The sequence below is a fragment of the Nymphaea colorata genome, chromosome 6 (genome assembly GCF_008831285.2).
Source record: "Nymphaea colorata isolate Beijing-Zhang1983 chromosome 6, ASM883128v2, whole genome shotgun sequence".
Lineage (NCBI taxonomy): Eukaryota > Viridiplantae > Streptophyta > Magnoliopsida > Nymphaeales > Nymphaeaceae > Nymphaea > Nymphaea colorata.
Genome location: NC_045143.1, coordinates 1,285,297 through 1,312,582, shown reverse-complemented (window position 1 = coordinate 1,312,582; position 27,286 = coordinate 1,285,297). Strand labels below are relative to the sequence as shown.

Below are 27,286 nucleotides of genomic sequence, written 5' to 3'. Positions count from 1 at the left end.
TTATCTTGCATCAAATGAATTAGTGTAAGATTTTGAATTTGTACAAACTGAATCGAGCCATCGATCAAGCTGAATGGGTTGTGAATCAACAAAAAAATGTATTATATTTATTTCTAAAAATGAAGACTCAAATACATCATTCAAATAAAATTGATTAAATATTTAAAAATAATAAAAATAAATAATATATGGCCCGCGACACACACTTTTTATATATATATAGAATTGAATTGGAAGCAGCACCAAGGACCATAATTGTCAGCAAATAGAGAAGATGCTAAAAGCACCGAACTAAAGAAGCAAACAAATTGAAAATAGTTAATAATATCAATAAATAAATCTGGCAATTCGACGCCGAACCCAAAAAACCGCTATATCGAATTCGACCCGATCTGCAAGATTTGGATTCTGAGGTTTAAATGTCGGACTGTACCCGATCCATTTCGTAGCTTCAATTGTGCCGGCAATGGTGGGAAACGCCAAGTCAGCCGGTGGATCGACGCCGCGTGGCCTCTCTCTTCGTCTTCTTCTTTTTCTTCGTCCCGCTCGCGCCATTTTCTCTCCAGTGCGTCTTCCTCACAAACAAGAAACAAAAATTTAAAAATAGCAAATCGGAGGAGGAAGAAGAGGTGAAGGTCCAATTCACAGACCGCATCCATTCTACAGCCGACCTCCTCTTTCTTTCAGCTTTCCTTCCTTCTCCTTCTGACCCCACGACAATCTCTGTGTGTGTGTGTGTGTGTGACGAATCGGGCCGATCAGGATGTCGTGGCTTAGATCGGCCGTCCACAGGGCCGTTGAGGTCGGGGGAAAGAACACCCTGACTCGCACAGTGCGCAACTATGCCGATTCTGTCGTCCACCACGCCGGCAATGCCGTCGCTGAGGGTGCCAAGAAGTTGCAAGATCGGATGGTCTCCCTCCCTCTCTCTCTTTCTCTCTCTCTCGTTATGTCGATCTGCCTCTGCCTGTCTTAATTGTGAATATCCAGGTCTCCTGGTTGCACGGATTGTCTTGCGCTTGAGTTTCTTTATCGACCTTTCTTGCAGGATTTGGTTTCATGGGCTTCAGGCATTAAAGCTTCGCCCGATTAAGTTTCCATCACGTTCTTTTTCTTCTTTTAATTATAACGTCCTTGAGAATCCGAGTCTTTAATGTTGTTATTTCACAGTTGCTCATTGATTCAAAGTTTGTGTTTTCTCCTTGGATTTTAAATCCATCGTGTGATAGGTTCCGCTATATAGAAGATGGATTCGTGGCAAGGTGCGTCGATATGTGATGGGAACATCCGTCTAGAAAGAAGATGGTCTAAAAATATATATATATACAGCCAGGGTGCGCGAGTCATCGCTGGAGTTATTGCGATTCGTTTGTGCTCGAATTGTTCAACAATTGTTATTTGTGTTTTACGTTTTTAACCAATTTGTTAGGGACCTGTCAATTTGAGTCGATGATGATGGGCCGACCAGAGTCAAAATTTTCTCCGTGAGGACATCGCTCGACATTATGAAAGCTACTCTTGACTGAGCATATTTAAGCTGTTGTAGTTATGATCGAACTGATGCATTTTGCTGTATCAACCTTCGACGCTTGCTTCAATAGGTCAAAAAATAAATTACAGTGGAAAACCGCAAAGTCCAGCATTTGGCATGCTTCCCCTTCTCCAATCCTTTACCAGGCAACCACTTACAACACTTGCCTATTTTCTTGCTGAACGCCAGGCCCCTATAGGTTTTTTTTTTTGTAAAGGAAGTACTAAAGGTCCTATTACTGAACAAAAATCAGGTGCATGAAAACTACTGACCTGAAGTTTTACTGATATTGCAATGCTTTCAAAACATCGACATTGTCTGTGACTATGCCCGGCTGCCTTCGTGTGCGTCCTGCACATCTATATCGTTATTCTTAAAACTCGTTGTGCAAATGGTGATCTCAAAATGCTAACTATTTCAACCTACTTTCTTTTCTGCCTAGCATTTCTCGCCGTCTAGCTTTTTGCAGCTTTGAATTACTATGCACCTGTTTTATGTTCTCACATTTAATATTGCAGGTTACCCGAACTTTTAAAAGCTTCAAGCATACGGTGAAAAGATTAGAAGAAGCTTCCGTTTCTTGCAGAGGGCCAGAAAGGGTGCAACTCCTGCAAAGATGGTTGGCTGCTCTGAAAGAAACTGAAAGCATGTCCGAGAGCTCCAGTGACAAAAGCGAAAAAACTGCAGGGTCACCCAATTCTCTCAATGATGCAGACTTATCTCCAAGAAAGACTTCTTTGGTAAGCGATGAGGGTCTCAAGTAGTATAACTTTTCTTTTTGCTAGTTTTGTAAAAAAATAAGTTACATACTCATGTTTTGCGCTTCTTGTTGGAAAAGATTGTTAATAAATATTGAAATTTCCCCTGGTGCTCTGGAGGCTTCATATTCTTTGTATGTGAACGAGAAAAGGATGACATTTTTAAAGTTCTCTCAAATATTTTTCTGCATGACTTATTGTTTTGAATTTAAATTTTTAAGGTTATGCAAGTACTCACTGCCTAAATATTAACTTATAGCATATCGTCGTTATCTGATTGAATGTTTGCTATTCTGGAACTAGGTGTTATTTTTCGATTCTGAGGTGGGTAGGGAGCCCGTGAACTTCCAAGATGTTTTTCTTCACAGCCAAGCTCTTGAAGGCATAACAATGAACATGGTATCTTAAGTCTTAACTCCTTGGAGATGTTAATTTTTCTTTAATCCTTTATGAAATTTATATTTATGCCTAGTAACTTTAGATTTCCTTTTCTGGATGGTGTATTTTAGTTGGTTGCCTAGGTCTTTGCTATTTGCCGCATGAGTACTAAATTAGTGTCTCTCTTTACTAGCTGATCATATAAGTTAACCGCAGGTTGAATATTTTGTCTGAATCAGATTCTTGAAGGACCATCTGACGAGGAGGTTAGTCTGCTGCTGGAGATATTTGCGTAAGTGAATGCTGACTGCTTCTGTTCCAATCTTTTCTGTTGCATGTTTTCGGCTGTCTTGCTTCTCTGAAGGCTTGTGGTATTATAGTTTTGCTGCTTTCGCATGATATTCTTCTGTTTGGTTCAGTAATTTATGCATATGCACTGTAGGCTATAACATTTTTTTCTGCTAATTGTTTCTTATGTATTTGTGCTTCTGTTGACACAAACTATTGAATATTATATGCTTCATTCGTTCATCCTTGCTGAGTAAAACTGGAATGAAAGATACATTTTGGAATACTTTTGCTGATTTGTCTTAAATATTTTGGGATGAAAAATGAAGATACAATTTTTCAATTGGTGATCAAGCCATAAGTGGATTCTAATCTTGAACTATCCTGATACACAATAACCTGCTCAATAGTCCCACGTCTGAGTTGCTGCCTGTTTTACTGCATGATCTGTTGTAGATTCTCTCCATTTCTTTCAAAGCTTCTCCTGCCTGTTATTGGCTGAAAGTGAAATGAGAAGAAAAGGACTTGCAATCTCTGCAGCTGATAGCAAAGAAGCATATCAACTCTTCTTTTCTGTAAGCCAGGCCAGCAATATGAGCATTTGTACAATCTGTGGCCCCAAGTATATGCCTTGGTTTGTGAAAAACTGAAAATACATGTTTCCCTAAGGAAGTTGTTATCACTGACAGTGTGGGCTGGTAAAGTGTCTTATTTTAATCTTCCAGTTAGTAGTTCTGTTGTTTTCGTGGTAGTGGTTCCATGAAAGGGTAATGACATTTTACATGTTAAAAGTTTGTTGAAGACCAAACGAAGATTCTCTTTGTCATGGCCTCTGTCACTGACATGAGGCTCAGAGTTATTTTAAGTACCTTACTTGATCTCTCTTATATGTTCCAAATACTTGGATAAAACTAATGCTTTTTTGGTTTCATGATCTGTTATCTGTATTTTGACTTTTCATTCTTTAGAGCTTGCTTTTCGAAGGTGATGGCCCGGGCTGCAAAGTGAGCTGAGCTGCTTCTGGCTCTTCTTGGCTTGTGTGAACTATCACTTTTGATTACCATATAAGTTCTGTGGGCAAACTCGACCAGTTCACATATTTAAACAAGCTGGTATATGAGAGGGTCAATCACCTCACTCAGCTTGTATGAGCTCATAAGTGTGTATATATGTGTATAGGCATGCAAGCACACACACAAATACACATAAACAGAGCAACTGAAATATGCATAATCAATAAGCATACAAAATATGTTTTAAGAATCAGTATTCAGATTGATTCATTGTAGTGCAAATATAAGTTTTTAATTTTTAGAAAAATTAAATGTCACTGGCTGACAATTTTCATAAACATTATACCTAAAGCATTGTCTTTGTAAAAAAATCATATGGTTCAAGTGTCCATTCTTAGCAAATGGACAATAACAAATGCATATATGTTGTTAGTTATTTAAATAAATTTTCAGTCATTTTATAAGTTTCTGTTTGCATATTTGCTGTCTATATTTGACTATGCACATACGGTCAGTTTAATGCACACACATAATATCATACATGCATTTTTGATTTGTACATCTACTATACATATTATTTTACTGGTAAGCATTTATGATATACATGTATGCTGTATTATTCGTGTACTTTAAAATTTTAATGGATTAATAATTTTAGATTAAAAAAAAAAGTTTAAAATTTCGAAATCTTTTTTCAGAAAATAAAGCTGCTCGTGTTCAACCTTGAGCATTCACATTTGGACTCGCTCACTATGACATATTAGTGAACCATTTATCAACAGGTTTTCATTCTTAATAAATAAGCTTGAGAAAGCCAAATCAAATTGTTTGGCTTGTTTACCATCTATATTTTGACTTTTGCCCACTTACACGTGCAAGTTTTATTTCCTTGGCCATGTTTGTGATCTGAATTTAGAATTATTTGGTATCTTGTGTTTTAATTGCCCTCTTTCAAAAGAATAAGTAGAAAAATTGACTACACTTAATTGAGGTGTCCATATATTTGACTTCTGGAATCTATTTCTTGCCATGTGGTTGCAGCCTTGCTCTTACGGGTGGAAAGGAAATCCATAATGCAATTGTGAGTAGCATACAGGACTTGTCCAAGGCTTTCTCAACCTATCAGGAAGAAGTGCTGGTAATATGCCTACTTGCTAGCTTGAATGAGGATTATCTGTCCAAATAGTCATGAATATTTAACTAAAAATGCTGCCCCATAGAAGTGCTGGTAATAAGCTATTTGTATAGTCCTGTGATATTTGCTTCTTAATAGTCGATGGATTTGCATCCGTGGGTGTTGTTATGAGTTGATACAATAATATTATTTGTATGGTTTATTGAGATTTGAGAGGCTTGGCTTCAGCGTGTCTTTTTCCCATTTCCAATATTCAGGAGGTATATTCCCTGAAATGGCGTTTTGTTTGTAAACTTTCAGGTGAAGCGGGAGGAACTACTCCAATTTGCACAAGGTGCTATTACAGGGTTGAAGTTAAATGCTGATCTTTCAAGGTTTTCTTACTGCTTCATTTTTAAATTGTTCATCTTCCTGGGATAGGGATAACTAGTTGGTACATGAATACCTTCATAAATGACTGTTGGTTTCTCTTTTCTCCTGAAATGTAAGCAATGCCTTCATGCAAGTTCATGTCTTCAGACTCTGCTCTTAAATTCAACATGACATTTAATATCATTCTTCTAATTGAGGATGTTTGATGCCCAAGATGTAGGTTCTCGAAATTGTGCAGCTCCGTCGTGTTAGGTTGTTCTGTAGCAAACTCCATCAGTGCTGTTTGGCTTATAGAAGTATAAAACTGATCTGAACCACTATTTTTCATCAACATACTAAGAATGACCTGATTTCTGCTTTTGTTTTGTGGTTCTAAGACCAAGAGACAGACTTTTTTTTCACCTCTATCTCTCTCTCAGCATCTTCCTTTCCCTCTCATCCATGGCTATTCAATTGCTAGTTTTTTTCTTCTCCTCTTTACTAAATTTCAATCACATGGGTTTCTGAATGGCTTTTTGGTGATCTTCTGCAGCTAAATCATAACTATTGGGAGCTAGACATCTTATATTTTTCATGTACACTTAACTTTCTATGTTTATTATCAATTTATCATTATTCACCCATTGCATGCATGTTTAATCCTCTCTCTCTCTCTCTCTCATATTGGGTTTGTGTGTGTGTGTTTAAAATGCTACCTTTTGTTGGTTTTGTCAGTAACTTTATCCTTTTCCCTAGAACAGGATAGATGCAGAAGCCTTATTTCTAGAAAGGAAGCTCTATTGCGAAAAGCCACCCGAACCATCATCCGCAGATGGCCCTGACGAAGCAGTTGATCGTAAAGCTTCCCTGTGTACTAAGGTGTGCCTCAAACAGTCTATATATATATATATATATATATATATATATATATATATATATATATATATATATATATATATATATATATATATATATATATATATATATATATATATATAGGAAATTTGAAATATGTTGGCTGTCGGATGGCTAAATATTTAAAAACCATGGCTAAACGTATCATAAGCTGTCGCTAAACACCAGAAACTGCCATATACTGTTTGCTAGTGCTTCCATTGCATGGTGATTTAGGATGGTTTTCAAATATTTTGTCATCTGGCAGACGGCTGATACATACATATATACATATATACGTACATACATATATATATATATATATATATATATATATATATATGTATGTATTGTTTTTAGTTTTCAAGTTAAAGTTGATGAACTAATTTAATCATTGAACATTGTTGTCTCTAGTTGCATCAGTGTGCCATGTTAACTATGCATTCTTCAGGTCTTGTTATTTAGCTGTAAGCTCTAACATTGTCAACAAGAGGTTTGGAGGTGGAATTCCAAAGATATACTCTGCACAGCCTCAAATATAGAAATTCTACCTCTCTTTCTTTTATGCAGTCAAGTTTCATAGCTAGTTTCTCCAGAAATCCTAACTGCATGACAGCATAGCTACAGAATTTCCCTCAATAGATAGTGTCTCACATATTAAATGTGGCAAAATAGCAGAATTAGAACAGCTGTTGCTCTGACATCATAAAATAGCCTCCCCAAGGGAAAAGCTGAAATCCTGCGGCTGTCGGTCCATCCGGGAGGAACCCAATAACCCTCCCCAAGGTAATCAAAGGCAAACATGTTTTTAACCATGGTCAACTTGTATTGTAGAATCCTAAACCATTTTTTGGTATATTTTTGCTGAGAAATCTGTGAGTTGTTCTTTTATGCTAATAAGTCTTGCTCTTTATCTTTGAGAGGCACCTCCAACAAGTCTTGTTTCCAATTCTTGGTCTTCAAGATTTAATATTGTTAAATATTCAATTGTTTTAATATGTTTTTTGATGTATTGATCAGTCTATAATTATAAATAATTTGAAAAAAATTACGATGGACAGCAGAGGTGTGGTTCTTCCATTTTCAAAAGTTGTGGATCAGAGGTTCAGGAACACAGTTTGATGGATAAAGTATAAGATATTTTGGTACATTTTCCACAAAAGTAACTGCAAAAATGTGTTGTCTATGGTTTATTTTTTAGGATCAGCACCTTACATTGCATTGCTTGGGATGCATATGCAGGATTTTATAAAGGTCTAAGAGACAATGCATCAATGTTTTTCATGAACATTTGTTGCTCAAAAATCATTTTTTTTCTTTCATGAGAGAACATAGTTGTAGAGTCTATTCTCAGTCCATGGACATGATAAAAAAAAAACAAAATTTCCTCTCTTTCTCTCTCTCTCTCTATATATATATATGAACAAGTATTGAACAGTTGAACTGTCATTCATAATGAACATAAATTCAGGTAATTTATAATTGTACTCAAATGCTATCTAAGGATAAAAATGAAGTTTGGCTTATGAAAATATCAATGAAATTGTAAATGGAATATGCATGAATTTAGTGAATTTAAGTATGTCCATGAAATGTAAGTAATAACTAAGTAGACTGAAACTAATATGTGGCTAGTCTAGAAAGCAGTCTAGGTCCAAGTACTTTTCTGGTAGATTCCTCTCACATGGGCTTGGAAAATAGTCTGTGTCTGGAACCAGATTACATTCCTGGTCAAAGTCCAATTCCAGGTTTCTTTTGTAGTTGATTCCTGTTAGGAGTGGAGCCAGAAATTTTTCATTGTTGGGTTGAGGAGCGCAAATTACATTTTCAAAATTTTTACAGGGCTGAACAATATTTTTCAAAACTTTTGCCAGGTCCAAATTTAAAATTTTCAAAATTGTTGGTAGTAAATTTTGTTTTTAAAAATATGAGGTGGGGCCATGCCGCCATGGCCCCTGCCTACCCTCCCTCCCTTATCTCTGCCCCTGATTCCTATCATATGCCTGATCTCAATAAAATAAATACTTTAATGGAAATTCAGTGGATGGAAGCCAACAACAAAGTTCCGACATGGGACAAGTGTGAATGAAGTGGTGAATCTATATTGAAAAGTACATGTTACTTAAAGCACTTATTGGAATTCAGTCAACAAAAATAAAGTAGACAACAGATACTACATTTGGTTGCTCACGGTAAACCTGTAAATGCATGCACACGTACATGATACATGATGATATTTATTTTTATTGAAACATACTATTATCTTGTGCCCGGATTTTTATCCATCATCTTTTTTTTTTTTAAGTAAAAGGTGAAAAAATAGTTCGCTCTGTGCTCATCACGCGGCTGTGTCTATCCATCATCTCATAAACAGTGTCTTCACTTAGGCTAGAACTTGTTTCCAGCTTAATTACATGCTTTTGTACCAAGGCACGTTTTGTTACAATTTGTGAGGTAGGATAGAAACGTCATGATAAATACCCCTCCGAGGCATCTGGAAAAGGAGTCAAAGCACATTGTTGGTGGGTGAAAAAGAGGTAGGCAGGCCACTATCACATCCTATGAGGATGCTTGTTTTGACCTCCATTTGGGAATGACCCCTGTTTTCATGGACAAGAATTATAAGAGAAGTGAAACAGAAGCTCACTAGAATTTTTGAAGATCAAGGCAGTAGGAATTGAATGTCATCATTTGGTGTCATCAATTTCTTTCATTTACTCCATAGTGTTTAGAGCTTGGCATAACATAGTCTTGGACTCAAGAGTTTCATGTTTCTCTTCACTTTGCCACAACAAATAACATGGTATGCCAGCTTGTGCTGGCTTTATGTTTTTCACTATGGCTACTCATCACATAGTGCATTCTCTCTCTGAAATTTTAGGCTCTCAAAGATGCACTTGCAGAAGTAGAGATGTGTTCTACATTGGAAGGTCTTCTACTAAAGAAAAAGCTGACAAGTGCTGGAGATTCACCTGAGAAGCATTTTCAGAAGGTTTGAATGCTTCTTTCTTTTATGGTTCTGTCATAGCCTAAGCATTGATAAGGCTGGTTTGTAGAAAGCATCAGTAAGCAGAACCATGAAAGAAATAAAGCAACTCTTGCTTCATTTCTCTAAGTTTTGTTGGCCAGAGTAGTCTTTCTTTGTTAACAAGATGGAACTACAGATTTAGCAAAAGTTGGATAGATGCAGCAGTTCCTTGAAATTTTATTGTTTCTTTTTTTTTTTTTTTGACTTGTATGAGTACCATTAAAAATCAAATAAATAATCTGAATATATACGGGTGACGATTGAGCTTGTAGCAGCAATAAACTTTTTGAAGGAATAAGTAAATCACCAATTTATCATTTTATTGTTCTCAGCATACCCACGCAGAGTGTTCTTCCTTGGCTTCACTGTAATCTCTTTATCTACCATGTACAGATTGATAAGTTGAAGATCTTAGCTGAATCTCTTGCAAACTCAACAATGAAGGCAGAAAAGCGTATTTCCGATAACCAGTAAGAACTATTTCAGTTGTTCTGAAAATTTTCAGGTTGAAAATGTGTTCATGCTCGTCTCTTCTTCACAAAGTAGTGCTCTTTGTTGTTTCCTTTAGTTTGGAAAATTGATAGTGTTTGCAAGTTCCATGATTCATCCTTTTGTGAAGTTCATAATTGTGTGGCTTATTCATTAAAAGGAGTTCTGGTGAAAATTTTCCATTTTTGAATATTCAGACATAGTTTTGCTGTTTATCCGTATATGCTTGGAGCATAAATCTTTGGGCCTTTGCTTGGGGGGGGAGGGGGGCTGTCCTAACCTGTCACATGGGTCATTGGGTGCTAGTATGGATATGGGTGCAGAGAAATTTCAAACAACTTGGGAAAAAATTCCATGGCCGTGTATATTTTTATAACAAACAACAAGATTTTAAACAACTGAAGAAAGTCGCTGCCTCACCTAGCAGCTGCTTGCCGGATACCGAAAATTGAAAATAGCTTGGATGCCAGAGGTTTCTACAAGCAGCTTCCAGCAAGAAAATAGCCTTTGACTTCGGTTGAAGGCTGTCTGCTATGTATATAGTATATACACAGCGAACAAAAAAATGAAAAAAGAAAGCCTAAATTTTGGATGATTATGGACTTAGTCAAAATTGACCAAGTCGAAAATTGGACAGATTTGGCTTTGGGTGTATTTACCCAAATTTTTTCACTTTTTTTTGGGTAAATTGTGATGATAAGTAACCTATCTCCGGCAATTGCCTTTCCTGCTGTGCAAATTTTTATGTGGTGTGGACATTTCTTACTCTACACAAATTTACGTTGATTTACTTGGTTTTGCTGTATATATATATATATATATATATATATGTCAGGAACCAAAAGGAGGAGGCACTCAATTTTCGTGTCGCTAAGGCCAATGAGATTGGTGAAATCGAAAAGGTATACACTAGTGGAACCTTTCTTTCTTGCAGTTGCAAATGCTTGTATGGTTAAAATGGAACTGTTTTTCTGAATGCTTTGACATGAATAGTTGTAATGTTATTTAATTGGTAGTATCGACTATCAAGTGCTTATAGTTTGGAATTTATAATGTTTTTGACATCTTAAAGTGGAACTAGAGTTTTCTGTAACCTGAGTTCACAGTATTTGCTATCACTACAATGTAGCTCTAATTTCCTGATGCAAATTGCTTTTGGCTTAATCTGATGTTATAGCTTGGACAGAATATCTGGTTTCTAAAGATCAACCCATAGATTACGTTTTTATGTTATAAATATTATTTTAGTTGAAAAATTATGAACTGTTGAAGGTCCGCTTCAGCTCTATCTCTTTGATATCTTTCTTCTGTATCGTAGGAACTGGAGGCAGAGGTCGCACAATTAGAAAAGCAAAGGGATGAAATCGAGGCTGAGTTAAAGAGGGTATGCCTATTTGTTCAACTAAGGCGAGATCCAAATAATATTTCATGCTAATGTTTAATGCACTTTCATTTGTACATACTCTAATTGCCACTTTAATCTTATTATTTTGCACTTATGTATTTTACGAAGCTTTCACATGGTTACTCAATTATCAGCTTTCTAACTATCCTGTCTCTGATTGCATTCACTTCTACAAACATTTTCAAGCGTGCAACTGTATCTTGTGCATTAATAGTTGATGGGGTTTTTTTTGCATATGCTAGTTTACAATTTCAACTTTCTCATATGGAGTACCCTCTAAAAGGAAACTTTCCGCTCCTCAGCCATTTTATTTCAGTCTAAGAAGTGAAAGTGCATCTCTCATTTTGGTCCACTTTATGCAACTTTACTGGATTATTTCAATATCAGCTTTTCTAATGTCATCTATGTTCACACTAATCCATTTTTATGTTTGATGGGTGTGGTTATTTAGTGTACTTCTTGAAACAAAGGTTGTATTTGATGTCTGCTTGGTACTTCCTGAGCTTCAGATTATTATTAGTTGATGATCTCGTGTTTTTTTTCGTGAAGCATGAATATATGCCATACTTAAAGCAGTTTTTTCTTTGGAGTTATTATGTCAAGTTTTGATCTGTGGCAGATAGGGTTAAGTTAAAATACCATGGTTGATGCCTTTTCTGCATGTGGCTGGGACTGCTGTTGTTATTTGATTAGTGCTGTATATCTAGTCCCTGGCAGGACTCAAGTAGTGCCAGAGATTCATGGTTGGTAGTGATCACAAACAAGGAAACAACGTGTGCCATTTTAGGAAAATGTTAGAACCTTCTTGAGCGTAGTTTGTTTCATCTAGGTAATATTGCTTGTTGTGGAAAGGCTAGTTGTGGCAGCTGTATCTTTGTTGATGATAGTAATGCTAGGAGATTTGGGTTAGGTTGGATAAAATATTTTGACATCACACTAGGTAACTGTCCAAGGGACAGATTGTGCAACCCACTTTGAGCTGTTTCATAATGCAAACAAAAATTATGAGAAAATTTTACAGAACTCCAAGTAGGTCTATACCTCTGTTGTCTGTCCACACAACCACATGATATGCTGCTTCATCTCTCATGCATGCAACTATATAGTGAGCTTATGCATAATGTTTTCAGCAAATGTTGGCAGCAGCTGTAGCTTTTTTTTAGGAATTTAAATTACTGATTGAGCTCCATTCATAGTATTTGGTTCCCCGTTATGGTGTGTCATTTTCCTCTTATTTCTCTGCACCATGTTGACTCCATTTAATTTTCTTTGGTGGATTTATGTAAAATCAGTATCTAAGTAGCCACTTTGGGCATTTCAAGTATAGCTGTAACTTACATATCCATGTTTTCTTTTCTCTCCCTGCATAACGTTGACTTTATTTTGTCTCCTTTGATGAAAATTATGTGCAAATAGTATCTAAATATCCCACTTTGATCATTTCAAGTGTAGGTGAATACCTCTTTGACAGCTACGCTTGCACGTTTACGGAATACTAGAGAAGAGAGAGAACAATTTGATGAAGCCAATAAACAAATTATTATGCACCTGAAAACAAAGGTTCTGCAGTTTTCAATTGATATTGCTTGATTAATTTCCTTCAGATGTGTCACTGCTTGGGAAAGCTTAAAAGTCCCTTTCATTGTTGTGTCCTTTTATTTACAGGAAGATGAGCTTGCAAAATCTGTCGCAACATGCAAGACTGAAGCAAATGTTGTTCGCACATGGATCAATTTCTTGGAAGACACATGGCTCATCCAGTCATTCTATACTGAGGAAAAAGAAAAATTGACCAAGTCAGTACAGCACCAACTGTACACATCTTAAGATTTTATCATATTATTGTACTCTTGTCCAGGTTTTTTGTTGATCGTGCTAGTTTTGTTCTTTTGAAATTTTCTGTGTTTTATTGGTTTGAATGTATCACCTAGTTTAATAACTGAAAACTATGGCTTTTTACATATTGAAGCGATGAATTGGAGAAATCAGTGAAACACTTTGAGGTGTTGCTTAGTAAGCACCTATCCAAATTCAAGGTATGGTAATAGATTTCTGTTTTCCTCCAGTTTCATTGAGATCTTTCAAGTAGTTGAGTAGCATACTAACTCATTCTTCTACTAGCCGCTATTTTATGTAACTGGTTTTGGTGCTGTATTATGCAGGAAGCGCTGAAGCTGGCAGTGATTGACATACAGAGATATATTGAGGACATGAATAACCTCGGTGATAGGTAAGCTACTTGTAGTAAATCTCATGCTGATTTTTAACTGGCCTGGGGGCTCAGAGACTCCAATAGATTCAGATGGGAATCAACCAATTTTCTAGCTGATTTGAGAGGATCATCCATTGTCATCCTCAAATGTCACTGGATCTGGCCAAGGAATGACTTTAACTATTTGCAGTGCATGCATCTTGCTACCATCACCATTGCAGGGTTCTTCTTATGGATAACATGACCTAAAAGTCCAAGTTATTATTCAGATTAAGTAATTTTTTCCTGGGCATCAGAATCAACTTTATCTTCTTGTACAATCACCAACATCTTCATCTGCATCATATTGAAGTTCAGCCTACAAACTGTTATTGTTGTTTCTGTTTATGTTTACATGTGATTGGCTGTTACATAAGTAGTTAAATAACTCCTATAAATGGTGTTTGTATAACTGGTTCTTTGTATTGGCCACACATGAATAGTAGCTGCGAGAAAGTTTTTTTAATGGTTTTCACTCTTTTCATAGTTTCTTTGTGCAGGCTAGCAAAATCATCAAATAGTGAAGCTGAAGTTTCAGAGATATCTGGGCAGAGGAAAAACGTCAAAGCTGTGTACTTGGACACTGAAGAAAAGGTGACATCCTATATGCTCATTGCTCAGTCAGTGTTCGCATACTATGCAGAGAACTTCTATATGTATTGTCTTCAGTTTTTTTATTGTATTGTGCATGTCATGTCAGATCATAACAACTTTCAGGACAGTGGACAACATGAGAGAGCAATTCTATTCTCATCAAGTAGATCCTCTCAGGTGATCCTGATTACTACACATTTCCCAACATCACATTTTGTTTTCCCATGTGGTTTAGATAGATCAGTTTCACAGATTGATCAGCTGTTTATCCCAATCAGGCAAGATGATTCTGAGATTAAGAAAGCTTTTGATGCTATTGAAGAAATAAGGCGGCAGTTTGAGTCCATCAAGAGGCCATCCCTGGAATCTGAATCTGATGGAGCCTCTCCAGAGAAGGCCGTGATATCACCTGGTGGAGACTCACGGGATCCATCTGGGGCCAAACCAGGGCAGGATGAAATCCCAGTTCTGCAAGAAGATGCTCCACTTCCAACCACTGGTGTATCAGATAATGAACAGAACTTGGATCCAGAAGCAGAACTTGCAAAACTGGAGTCTGAATTTGGGAGTGTCGGTAGAGACTATTCAACTGAAGAAATAACGGATTGGGAGTTTGATGCACTCGAGCAGGAACTTAAAATCAGTGATGCTTCTTCTGGAAACTAAATACACTTGGTTCATGAGAACCCAGACTCTGCTGGCCTTATTGGCATTCGAGTAGTGTGTGCATTCTATAACAGCACAGACACGCTCACATGTGAGCCCATTTGGATGGGCATCTGTAGATAATGGTTCTTGTCTAGGCAGGAGGGAGCAAGCAAATTTGGACAATGTGGAACTTCAGGTTCCTATCATCTGTTGCAAGATTCTACGAATAATTCAGGTGCAGCCTGTCTTTTTCCTTCATAAGGGTTTAGCTGATATTTGTGCATATGTATGAACGATCCTGTATATCCATTCTTTAAAGTAGATTATGTGCTTTTGCTGCAATTGGTTTTAAGTGGATTAATATTGTAACCGCCACTCAAACTTTTGGAACTAATTCACCAGCCCAACCATATTATATTTCATCTTCAAACAATTGTGGGAGCTCTGAATTCCATAAAAACCTTTGTGCAACTAATTCACAAGCCCAACCATATTATGTTTCATCTTCAAGCAATTGTGGGAGCTCTGAATTCCATAAGCTCTAAATCATGGTCTATTCTGCTATTTTAATATGATAAATATATTTGGCCAAGTTATGTTAAATTACTCGTTTTTCTTCTTAGCATGATCGTTTTAGCTCTTCCCTGGTCCTATTGTGCAACTAATACTCGAAAATTCTTTCATTGGAATTCCTTCGTAAATGGCAGGAACTATTCAAGGTCTAGATCACTTAATGGGCCCGTTCCTGGAAAGGGAAACCCTGGTGAGCCCCGACAACAGTGGACTTACTAGATCGACACTATAGAAAAGCTCAGGCTGTGGTGCAACAAAAGTTGAGGCTTGACCAAGTGTTTTCAATTTAACATCTTTCAAGATCGCTTTGCATGCCATCTGTCTATCATGTTGGTTATTCTTTTGTAGTGCTATGATGGACGAGAAATGCTAGTAACATATTTGAAACAAAATAATTAAAGAAGCAGATATTTATTTTATAGTTCCGTCCGCTGGTTATCAGCTCAGTGCATTCTTCTAAGTGGGGCGGCTGCTTAGTGTCCCCAGCTTCCCAGTTTTATAAGAAACGAGGAAGATAACGGCCTTTTTCAAAAGCGTTGTCTTCTGGACAAGAAACTATCCATCAAAGAGTAACTGTAATTGTTTCCCATTGAGAGGGGCATCATCATGCCGCATGCATTTCTTTCGCTGCTACCATTGGTTAGGAAACATGAGCAAGTGGGCTGTTAACTTCATGGCCCCTCCCTTTCGGTAGATGTTGTCGAAAACGAAAAAGTTCGACGAAAGTCTTCTCGAAGTTCAGTATCTATTGGCCATTTTACCTTCTGGGACTCTTATTCGTCCCCATGGACGATGATGATCTGCACTTGCTCTCTAGAACTGCTGGCTATTTCTCCGGCTAGAGGGACCGGCGACCTACCTTGCTGGGCCTGGATCCATGAAAGCGCCTCCTGATGTGACGGCCACAAATCCATGAAAAATGAACCTTTCCTACTGTGGCTGCCTGCATCAATGTCGGACCTAAGTGGGCCTCGAATGATAAGTTGGCCCCATAGGCTGGGATAAGCTGCTTGGTAGTTGGTCCCACCTAAAAGCCGAAGGCCCAGACCAGGCCATCGCCATCCATGGCGCCCCTAGCCCCTCCCTCCCCTTAAATAAGCCATAGACTTAATACATTGCCCGGCTTGTAAACAGATCTGCCAACATTCGGCGAGGCCTAATCCTTCTATGGACTTCATATTTTAGTCCAAAAATAACTCCATTACATCTATTTCTGTTTGGATTTGACTGCACGACAGTCATCTCAATTCCAGTCAACCTAAGTATACATGGGTTATCCCCATTATCAGACCTGTTGTTGCTTCTTCTTTCTTTTTCTCTTCTTTTAATTCAAGCTGGGCTGTAAATCTTGATATTTTCCAACAGTGTAACCCCTCTTATGGACCCACTCCCAATTTAGAGGCAATTTGGCGAAACCTATTAATTCGTTGGCTCTCTTCACTATCTTTGGCCTTTTAGCGTGCGGTGGAAGATGGTGACAAATAATGTGGGGAACGTGGAAAAAGCGGCCCCTTTGATTCTGGATCGTGCCGTTCTATTTTTGAATTTAGAACAGTGCCTAGGCTCGTTCCTTAGATCCTTTCTGTTCTGGTGAAAATCACGAGCGTTCTACCGAGTGGAATACCCAGTCTTGAGGGTGCTATCCTGAGGAGTGTTGATCTTGGAATGAGGTTAAGTGGACCTTTTCTTGTTCCCTCCTCTTCACCCTCCCTTCTCTCTCTCTCTTTCTCTTCCCCCCATTAAACAACATTAATCATTAAATGAAATAGATGAGCAAATGAGATGTCTTTGACAAAAAAAAGTAACATTTTCTTCATTTTCAAGGTATTTTTTGTCCTTTTATAGAAGAACCCTAATTTGTGGACCTTTTTCTAAAGTCATTCTAATAAAACATATCTCGTTGTTCAATAAGGCTAGTTGACATCACTAAATAGTTTGACACAATGTGAGAGCCAATTTATGTTTGACTGATTTGCTCGAAGTGGATCCAGCTCTGGCCTGGTTGGTTTCAACGCTGCCCGAGCGTCAACTGCTTTTTGACAGTAAACGAACAGGCCCCGGATACTAGTCACAAAAGCAAAATCCAATGAACCGCCGCTATTTGTAGATCCCGGACCAGACAGGCTTAATTAGGTAACTGAATATCTCACTTTGATCTCTTCCCTAGACCATAGAGGCGTTTAATTTGTGTGTATTTAGAGCTTGCGTTGGTTTTGCAATATTCATGTTCAGTGGGTCTAATGCATTGAGCTTCTAAAAGTGCAAGCTGGCCACCAACCTTCCAGCATCCTCAATTGGTGGCGTATTTATGGCTTCTCCAAGCTTTGGTCTCCGAGTTCAACTTGGTGTTGGGTTCTCAAAGCTTCGGTTTCTGTTCTCCTTGGCTTAATACCTGCTCATACGTGCAAGAATACGACAGAACTGAACCGTCAGGCATTCGTTTTAGTGGCCTCGGCTTTCCCCACATGATTAAGAGCTTATGAATTCAAAATGTTGGCGCAACTTTCTAAGTTTTGATGGTCATTCGGAAGCTTGCGATGACGATGGTTTGCAGGCAAGATGAAGATGCTGGTTTGCTTAATGTATTTAAGCTTGGATTGAGCCAAAATTCAGCTCAAGGTATTGAATTTAGCTTCTCAAATGGGAGTTTGTGCTGCCCAAATTGAAACTAGTGGAGTATGAACTTCAGCATGTTGAATCATGATCCAAGTAATTAAGACGCTTCGACAAAAAGTTTGAACTTAATTACCGGAGCTTTTGGGAGGTGATACTAAGCCGGACACCCATTATTCATATATATTCGGCTTGCTATGAAAGTTTACTAGCTTGCAGAAACTCCTTAGCAGCCGAGCGAAGCCGAGCAAAGCAGAGCTAGCAGCTTAGCTTGTTTTCCAGCTCTAAAGGTCGCACGATGACTGTGGTCAAAGATTAAAACCATGGTCTCCTGTTTCTGCATGGGGAAGAGTTGCAGCACGAGCAGCCAGCTTTGATCTTTGGGAATTTCTCCTTTCAAAATTCGAATTTGACCTTTATATGAGGAATATAAGAAGCTGCATGGCAGGAAGCATTACTTCCCACAAGAAACAAAAGATTTAGAAGGGAAAAAAGAAAATGCATCCGTAGGCTGGTGGCGACGGTTGTGGAAGAAAAGTGAGACTCCTTCCCCGGAATGCCTCTTTTTTTATCTGTGCGTGTCCCCGTTGTCCTAAAAGCCTTGTAAAAACCGCCAAAAAAATCTAGTTTATAACAGCGTGTGGTATTTTAATCATGTTATTTCTCGATTAGACAACAGCTTTTTCTTTCAGTAAAATATTTAGTAGCGATTTAACTTCAGTCATTCCCGTCGCTGCTCCTTTTAAATTTGGCGCAGAGGCTTCTCCTGCCTCGTATAATTCAAGAACCCCTGGTTACTTCCCGCTTTGATAGATTATCCTTACTGCAACATCGGATGGCCTTACCGATAATTGCCTGTGGGACACACTCAACTGTGATCAGGCCTCTGTCTCTCTCTCTCTCTCTCTCTCTCTCTTTCTCTCTCTCTCTCTCTACAGAATATCACTGAAGCTAGAGTATCTCAAGTAGAGATCACTGCTGCAATACCTATGAAATAATGTGGCCCTACATGAACATGGTGGGCCGTTAATCGAAATATACATTATATTTTTTCTTGGAGGCTTCCAGATGTACTCAATTAAATGACTCTTCGCACAAATAACCACAGCTTCTTTGATTTTTCTTTTGTATGGCATCAACTCTTCTTTTAAAGGATGCCTCTGCCATCTTCTCTCCACGCACTCACTGGGTGGAGAACAAGCACTGCCATGTACCCATCTATCCCAATGCGTCCCTCCGACAGAGCGTCACATTCAAAGCCCCTCTTCTCATTTGACCTGGCCATTCCCCCCAATGATGAAGACTACATAGACATGGATCTCAACTCCGCCACCTTCCTCTGTTACTCCTTCAACTCCTCCCCAGAGTTTGAATTCAACATGTCCCTCCAAGAAAAGGACTCACTCACCTCACCTGCTGATGAGCTGTTCTACAAGGGGAAGCTCCTGCCCCTCCACCTCCCTCCAAGGATCCAAATGCTCCAGAAGCTCCTGCAGGCCTGCGGTGAAGAGAAGGCCTCCCCACTCTCTTCTGCAGGGGCCACCCCGTTCGAGTCCTGTGATGTGACTCCTCCTCAGTCTTGCCAAGTCAGTGGGGAGTTGAACCCAGACGAGTATTTTGATGACTGCTACTTGAATAATGGTGACAGCCTTGACGTTGGGAGTGATGGAAATTCTTCTTCATCGTCTATCAAAAAAGCATGGATCAAGAGGCTCAGGTTGATCAAGCAGTCGACTTTGGGCTTGAAACTGAAAGCTTCAAGAGCCTACTTTAGGTCTCTCTTTGGCAAGCCTGGTAATAGAGCATACGCTGCTTCTTTCAAAAACAGTGAGGACCCTTCTACGAAGGAAGAGCACCTGCATGCTGATCGGAGTTCTGTAGCAAAGGTGAACGATTACTTGAAGAGCAGGTACACCAAGTTGGGCAAGAGTAGTGACCCTTATGAGAAGATATTCTGGGAGAGCAGCAAGGCCTTAGCGGTTGAAGAAACTGGGCATAGAAGGTCATTTTCAGGTGCCATTAAGAGCACGTCAAGCTGTGCTTCTAAGCCACAGTCTTCTTCCTCTTGTTCATTGGTGTCCACATCTGGGGATCCAAGCGGGAATGATGGTCAGCACTTGCTGAAGAGGAGCAGCAGTGTCAATTCTGATGTTGAGAGCTCCATCCAGGGAGCCATTGCTTACTGCAAAGAGTCTCAGTTGTGTCCAAGGAAGAGTACGAGCGAGGTGGGGTTCTTTACTCTGACTGCTGCTTCAAGACTGGCAGCACGTGAAACTGAAGAGAGGCCTGGACTTTGCAGAGGGTGAAACTTTCCTGTAAAAATGTAAATGGAAACTAGCGGAGCATGAATCGTTTCTTGAAAGGCTCTGAGGTTTCTTTGTTTGTTTTTCCCTTCTTCCCCCTTTCTTTCTCCTCACAAGCATATGCATATGTGTGTGTGGCAGAGTGAGAGAGAGAGTTTTACTGAGGTTAAAATAGACAGAGGGTCTGGTGTATAACTTCTTTGTGCAGAATTTGTTCTTTACTGGCAAGTAAAATTAGGAACATCCCCGCCAGCTGAGAGGCTACACTGATCCAATCGGTACATTTCGTCCCTTCTCCTGATTAATGTGCAGTGGGTTCCACCAACTGCACAGTATTTAGATGAGAAGAATGAAAGTGCTGAATACTCACGACTCAGTTCAATTAAATCTTCTATCAGATCCACGTCCTCCAACTTGAATGACTCAAGGATGCTACCTCTCCATTTTCTTTAAAGTTTAAAGGTGTCTGCGTGTGAAAATGTTCATGATATTCCATGGATCTGCAAAATGCAGAAGCCAGGAACCTCAGAGGCGCAGACCCTATCATCACCTCCTAAACTACTGCTATTCTAGCACTGGGTGCATGATGTTTCAACCAAGAGTCCTCACATGCATGAATGGACACATAGCCACTGATTACCTTCGCATGTGCTCCCCGACAAGGCAAACTGAGAGAACGCCAAATATGTTCTACATGGTCCAAAAACTACACTTACACCAGAAGAAAAAGAAAGAGAGCAGGAAATGACGTAGCTTTTCTGCACCCCTACCAGAACTATTGCTTACCAATTAGTCTTTTTCAAACAGCATACATCTTTTGCTAGCAATGCTTTTTTGAATAGTCTTCGTTCTGAGATTCATCTCTGGCTCAATGCTATCTTTATAACATAGCTCGTCGACACTTTTATACGACCATTTTTAGATTTTGAAAAGCGAAATTTAAGTGAAAAAAACTGCTCTTTTAAAAGTATTTAGTTCCACAAGGGTGACCATACATTAGTTTTCGTGTTACAGGAGCCAACTTAGAGGACAAGGCCCTGAGGATGTACGTCGAACTTTTTCGCCGTGGGATTTCAAAATTTAGATCTTTCTGGACTGGTTCTATGCTTAGATTAACCAGCTAGAGTTCTATTTAATTGGTAGGGAGTGCATTAAGACCTTCAAGTTGAAGAGGATCAAGAAGTTAGCACGAAGGTGCATCCCTATTATCTATTAATGATCTTGACTCTTAAGTTGGCCAGTTGTTGCAGGCTTTTAGTAAATACACTGGCTTCACGAATGCGTTGCCCGCTTGTTGCCCATCTAATTCCAACACTAATCTTTTCAAAACAAAAGATGAACTTGGAAGATATGCTGGCATCATTGTTCATATTATCAATGTACTTACAAAAAGATGAAAATAAATGAAAAGGTAGAACTTGGATAAGGGGGAAAACGTTTTTAATTCCAAGGTGCACTTGGCAAGACTGCTAAAATTTGCATAAAGCTATAAAAGAGTGCATGATAACAATATTCCAAAGTAAGGGAGGAATAAGAAAGCCGACGACATAACGTTAGCTATGACCGACAGCCCACCAATATAAAAAGTACATTCATAAACTAATGGTAGCTCATCATTTTTTGCGCCACTTGCAATTTAAGTGTATTCATCCGCTATCTTAGTGGTGCAATTCACTATAACGAATTTTAAGAGGAAAAAAGACTTTGGATGAAAAAAAAGTAGTTCTAAGTTAAAAAGAGAGGAGAACTGTTTAATAAACCAGAATGACCAATTTCCCATTTTTGACACCTTGTGATAATAAGATAGAACAATCAACTAGTAATGGGCTATCAAGAATCCTCTTTTCACACATTAATCATGTGCAAGTCCAACTTTAAGCAATATGATTCCTTGATAAAGCAATGCCATAAGGATGTGAATGGCTGATTATATATGGAATTCCAACTTTCGGTAATATGATTCCTTGATAAAGCAATGACGTGAGGATGCCAATGGCTGATTAGCCATCCCACCGAACTTTTCTTTTTTCATCCGGCCATTGCAATAAAACAAATCTTAAGCAAATCAAAGCATGCCACTCAAAAGCTTTAACAAGATTGAAGACAAAGAAAGGGCCAGCGCACCACCCTCTAATTAATATAGAATTTTATGCCTTGCATTCTCGTAGCTTACAATTCGGTTTTACCTTAAACCTGCTCCACCGTGCACTTTTGTTTTTCGTTCTTGAGGCCACTGATGCTTTTGGAGGAATGCGACAGTTATCACCACAGACCAATATTCGAATATAATTAATTTCCATGTTCCACGTTGTACTCAACCATGATCGCTGAAAAAAATATTGGGCGCTGCGAAGAGAAGTTGCTTTATGAATAAGATTGTTCTTTTAATTCGGTATCTACATCCAGCTACAAGGGCCTGTTGAGATGTAGTGATTGCTCGCTTGAATAACCTCGAATATTCAAGAGGTCTTCGATGGCAGGTTGATCAGTGTACGTCAGCACTTCAATAAGATTCACACGAAGATCTTCTCCTTGTGATTCTTGGATATATTTATTTACATCAAACCACCTTCAATCTCAATGTTTCCTCCGAGAAATCTTCAACACCAAAATCAGCATTATCACCACCATCTTTCTAAGTTGAAACCATAGAATGCTCAATATTTATGCCTGCGCCTTTTATCCACTAGGAGTAACAGTTTCTTTTTCCCAACTTATATGAGATACTTTTAACAGTTTTTTACAAGTCAGGTTGAATTACTAGAAGAGAGACCAACTGCTTCAACTTATCCCGCTTTCCCAATCTTGAAGCGCACAAATTAGACAAGAAAACGAGCACCCCGGAAGGAAAGAAACAATTGTACACGCAGATACTTTGACCAGAATTGCCACTTTAATCAGCACTAAGATGAGCTTAATTTCAGCATGTTCCCCTCCATGGGGTACAAGAAAGGTTGTCATCCGCAAGGCTAGCTGGGTCAAACATCTTTCAGTGCACAGATTGTTCGTAAGAAAATTGTGGACATCATGTGAACATTTAGAAAAAAAAAAGGAAAATTAGAAAAGAGCAGTACATCCTGACAAGCATGCAATACAAGTCGTCCCAGGCCTTAATGCAGATCATAGAAGTTCAGCTCAAAAACCAGAGAAGCATATAGAAATGTCACGCTTTTCGTCCAGGATTCCTTGATCTACCTGCCAAATAATGAAGCAATGATTTGATGAAAAGAAAGACTGTTGATTTGACTGAATGAGAGTATCTGCTAGTCAATGCAAAGGGATCTAAAGGGGTCACACCTTGTTCGCCAACCAATCGATGCATTACCGTGGTTACCTTTTGTTGGAGTCCTACGATCGTGTCCCGTTCCCCATTTGGAAAACAGAAAGAAAAGAAGGAAAAAACAAAGAAAACCACACTGCAGAGTGAGCGATGATAAAAAATGAATGTAACCAGTTTGCATGATAAAATGAGCAGCATATCTTCACGAATTGGAGGTCTCAAAGTTGTCAGATTGTTCACCTCAAAGTATACAATTTCATATTTTGACAAAAGCCTTCATAATGGCAACACGAAATGAGCCAACAGGCAAAAAAATAGCAAGTTATTGAGATGGTAGCTACAACCAGTAGTGTAAGACTTGGAATGTGAGACATGCTCCATTTTTGAGAAATGGAAACCAACTCCAGAGCTTTATATTCTTTTGCAGTGCGGATTAATCCAGTATTGGATGGTTATGAGCTAGCATAAATGGCTTGAGGAACAGGTTTGCTTCTTTCTTTGTTTCTCTCTTGTGACACAGTCCCAAGAATGAATGAGCAACCACCTTTTACTAAAAGCACCAGAGAAGACAAAAAAAGTACTTACAGAAGAACAAAGTGATGGTTCAGGAGATGAAGGCTCCAATTTGACTACAATCTGCCACCAATGAGCTCATAACTAAGAGTTTGCCCGGCGTCAAGGTGTGTAATTTGGTGTAATGAAAGCTAAACAAACCTTTACCTTTGTTTTCTCATTTTTACCGACATATTCGGACAACGCTTTGGTTTTTTGAAGTTCCTTTCCGGCCCACCATATTCGTGTTTCATCCTCATGCAGAAACTCCAGACCTGATAAACATTCATACAGAATGAATATTGCAACTAAAGCTTCCAAAAGCTCATATAACAGAACAAATTCAAATAGCTGCAGAAGAAATTGAAAATCTCTTTAACAGCGTCGCTATATGTTCTATCATGGAACTATATATTCTATCATGGAACACCCTTTTTTTATTTTTATATCCTATGATAAGGGTGAGCCTAGACCATTAAGCCTCCCAAAGACAACACCATGGAAAAGCTCAGGGACCAAAATGGCAGGGTTGGGACTTAGTCCAGGGTTGTCAACTTGACAGCTGACACTTGACAGTGCTCACATTGCTCTCCTACAAGCTGCCCACCAAAGGTTGAAAGCATCAGTTAAGACCACAATAAAATTAAATAAATGAGTCTTCCTGTACATGTATTAAAGAGAGAACCATATTTAAACATTTAGCATGACTAGCAAGAACTAACTACTTATAGCACACACATATGGTTGTATTATAAAAAAGCAGGTTCGTCCTTAATAAAACAAATCAAAATTTTCAATGAAAAGCAAATTAAGACATGCTAGGTTCAAGAATATCCATAACCTTGTGAACGTTAAAGCAGTAATGGATACCAAGCATTTAGCTAAGCTGTTTACTGCTAAGAGTAAATCACTAAGTGCCTCAGGTCTCTTGGAATTGCCTCCATGTCGAAGGAGGCCTAAAGTTCAATACCTAGGGTATGCACCTTCGGGCACATCGCCAAAGCAACAGGGGACTCCACTGGTGAGCAGGGATTTGTGTGGTTAGGCAAGGACCCTGTTTAAAGTGTGAGGAGTTCAGCCCCAAAGGCATGCGTCTCCATTCTGAAAAGCCTGAAGGGAAGAAGTTCCAGAAAGATGTCCACTTACCAATTTTGCATAACCAAGTTTTCCCCAATCTTGGGCTTGGTAGATCAGATCAAGCATCCCAATGCAGTGTTGGGAGTAGAGCCTGATTTGTACCAAAACATGGCCTTAAACTGAGCTTGGGCCAGCAAGATGATGACACCGGTAATAAATGAAGCAAAATGTGCTTCAGACAAAAAAGGAAGAGAAAAAGCTGATTCCGGAAACGTGAGGTGAACCTCAAGGTTCAGCTTGTCTGAAGGGTTAAAGTTGTAGGAGGAGAACTTCCTCATTAGAACGACATTGCCTTCCTTGCCATATCTCAAGAAATTACAGATTGCAACGGCAGGCAATTAGGTAAATAAATAGAATCACCTTCATCTTCGCAAGTTCCGGGTTGAAAAGAAGTATGTTCAAGCGCCTCGAAAGAATAGTTGGCAATTTCTCTTTCAATATTCTGAATATGGTCTTTTAGCAATAGAGGTGATGCAAGCTTCCCGTGAAGTACTTGTTCCTGCCATAAATGGGCACTTGTCATGCTCATTTTCTGATTTCACTGAAAGTAGTAAGAAGAAACAGGAAAGCTCACTTTATCATTTCTGACATCCTGATTATGGACGAGCATATGCAGCTCAGTCAAATCATCAAAAAATTACAACAGAAAGTTGAAAAAGAGTTCCAATTCTACATTTAACAAGAGAGTTAAAAAAATGGGTGACTTATGACCTTCGAAATATACGCTTCAGCTTCTGATATTGCTCGTTCCAAACCAGCGCCTGAATCTATAACCGAAAAACGAAAAACAAGGAAATCAAGAACTTTAAGAGCAGACGGACTATGATGTTGCAGAAAAGAGAAAGATGGCGAGTTAGATAAATGTCCAAAAACCACCTCAACAAACATCACAATAAATCATGATTTTCAAGCACATCAACAAGCAACTGTGAATCTGCGGCTTCCATAGACATTACACCGCAGGAAAACATTCAGATTCTAGTATCTGTTGGTTCTCTGTCAATTCAGAGGCCCCAAGATTCACTTTGCCGTCGGAAGTACAACCCATGAGGTAAGCAGTCTCTCAACGGATTGCTTCCGTGGCAACGGTTTCGTCTATCTAAGATAGAAAAAGAAAGGGGATTTTAATTTGCATGCGTAGGGAGAAAGACATCAACTACAACCCCTAGACATGGATCACAAGAGAAGGAACGCCCCGTTTCGGTATGAAAATAAGATCATTGTGGTCTCATAGTCAGCGTTAACCAGAGTCAGGACTCAGCACCCAATACCGATTATGACGTCCAACAAATTATATCCACTTTTTACTAGGTTCATAAGAAATCATTCAATCCCTCTGCCATTTTGCATTTGGAACCTGTCATTCATCTACCTTGACCATCTTCGTGTTTCTTCTATTGAGCAGGACATAAATTTCGTTCTATGAGACATCCACGTCTTAAAAACCACCAACTTCCCATGTTTGGCCCATCATTCAGCATAAAGAAGGTCCCATCATTAGCAGACGGGCAAATAGCACAAGAGGGCAGCAGGGAAAATATGTTGGAGCGATGGCGGGAAAGTTAATTTTATTGAGCAAAGAGGGTTAACCTCTTCTCTCACCAGTTTTGCAGCTGTTGCCAGTACTAGCGCCGCCGGCATCAGGGTGATCACTATCCGGACGGAGTTGCCTTCGTGCTTGGAGGATGAGGCGTCGGATTGTGAGCTGAAGGTTGTGGGTTTGGACAAGGGCCTTGGCGACGTCGCCGACACGAGCAGTGGCTGAGCACTCGTACAGGAACTGCCTCTCGGGACCCTGCTGAACGTGGATTCGCACCATCTCTCTCTCTCTCTCTCTCTCTCTCTCTCTCGTGGGCGCAAAACGTGCCGAACCTATCGATTACTTCTTCCTCACACAAAGCGTAAGTCGATTTTTATAAAAAAAACGCAAAATTCATGAATGTGAAACTCATGTTTGAGTCGTTCATGTCGAGGACTAGCTCCCACTTTGTCCAGGGATGATGACATAGCCAGATACGTTCTCGTAGATTGTTGATGATCGTTTTAAGTGGCCTCGTAAGTTTTG

At 39.0% G+C, this 27,286-nt stretch overlaps 3 protein-coding genes across 11 annotated transcripts; 2 read left to right on the top strand and 1 right to left on the bottom strand.

The window, feature by feature from the left end:
- The first annotated feature begins 467 nt into the window (after positions 1–467).
- LOC116255511 (uncharacterized) lies at positions 468–15,613 on the top strand. Of its 2 annotated transcripts, XR_004172884.2 has the most exons (19): positions 468–913; positions 2,050–2,271; positions 2,593–2,688; positions 2,907–2,959; positions 5,010–5,106; positions 5,404–5,477; positions 6,216–6,333; positions 9,230–9,340; positions 9,770–9,846; positions 10,701–10,767; positions 11,184–11,249; positions 12,723–12,830; positions 12,936–13,066; positions 13,240–13,306; positions 13,433–13,500; positions 14,022–14,115; positions 14,222–14,292; positions 14,394–14,998; positions 15,471–15,613. XR_004172884.2 is itself a non-coding variant. In XM_031631359.2 (18 exons), exons 1-18 carry the CDS (start codon positions 764–766, stop codon positions 14,779–14,781), a joined length of 2,058 nt encoding a protein of 685 aa, XP_031487219.1. In that variant the 5' UTR covers positions 468–763; the 3' UTR covers positions 14,782–15,207. The 2 variants fall into 2 exon arrangements, 1 of the variants encoding a protein (XP_031487219.1); XM_031631359.2 differs by lacking the exon at positions 15,471–15,613 and having other exon boundaries at positions 14,394–15,207.
- Positions 15,614–19,060: 3,447 nt separating this feature from the next.
- LOC116256461 (probable membrane-associated kinase regulator 4) lies at positions 19,061–20,453 on the top strand. The gene has a single exon (XM_031632832.2). It carries the CDS (start codon positions 19,104–19,106, stop codon positions 20,253–20,255), a length of 1,152 nt encoding a protein of 383 aa, XP_031488692.2. The 5' UTR covers positions 19,061–19,103; the 3' UTR covers positions 20,256–20,453.
- A 2,673-nt stretch (positions 20,454–23,126) lies between these two features.
- Positions 23,127–27,116, bottom strand: LOC116255491 (uncharacterized). 8 transcript variants are annotated; one of them, XM_050078145.1, is made up of 7 exons: positions 26,812–27,116; positions 25,933–25,988; positions 25,582–25,720; positions 24,253–24,359; positions 24,118–24,168; positions 23,550–23,632; positions 23,127–23,447 (listed from the first exon to the last, which is right to left on the bottom strand). In XM_050078145.1, the coding sequence occupies exons 1-7, from the start codon at positions 27,038–27,040 to the stop codon at positions 23,444–23,446; spliced, it is 669 nt and encodes a 222-aa protein (XP_049934102.1). In that variant the 5' UTR covers positions 27,041–27,116; the 3' UTR covers positions 23,127–23,443. The 8 variants fall into 8 exon arrangements, 7 of the variants coding, with proteins under 7 accessions (XP_049934102.1, XP_049934103.1, XP_031487191.1 ...); XM_050078146.1 differs by having other exon boundaries at positions 23,550–23,620; XM_031631331.2 differs by having other exon boundaries at positions 23,550–23,600.
- Positions 27,117–27,286: the final 170 nt, after the last annotated feature.

Coding starts and splice junctions, on each gene's coding strand:
- LOC116255511 (XM_031631359.2), top strand. CDS start 764: ATGTCGTGGCTTAGATCGGCCGTCCACAGGGCCGTTGAGGTCGGGGGA. Junction 9,341..9,769: donor CTGAGAAGCATTTTCAGAAG/GTTTGAATGCTT, acceptor TACCATGTACAG/ATTGATAAGTTGAAGATCTT. Junction 13,307..13,432: donor AGCACCTATCCAAATTCAAG/GTATGGTAATAG, acceptor TGTATTATGCAG/GAAGCGCTGAAGCTGGCAGT.
- LOC116256461 (XM_031632832.2), top strand. CDS start 19,104: ATGCCTCTGCCATCTTCTCTCCACGCACTCACTGGGTGGAGAACAAGC.
- LOC116255491 (XM_031631329.2), bottom strand. CDS start 27,040: ATGGTGCGAATCCACGTTCAGCAGGGTCCCGAGAGGCAGTTCCTGTAC. Junction 25,989..26,811: donor CAAAACTGGTGAGAGAAGAG/GTTAACCCTCTT, acceptor TTTCGGTTATAG/ATTCAGGCGCTGGTTTGGAA. Junction 24,169..24,252: donor GTAAAAATGAGAAAACAAAG/GTAAAGGTTTGT, acceptor CATTGGTGGCAG/ATTGTAGTCAAATTGGAGCC.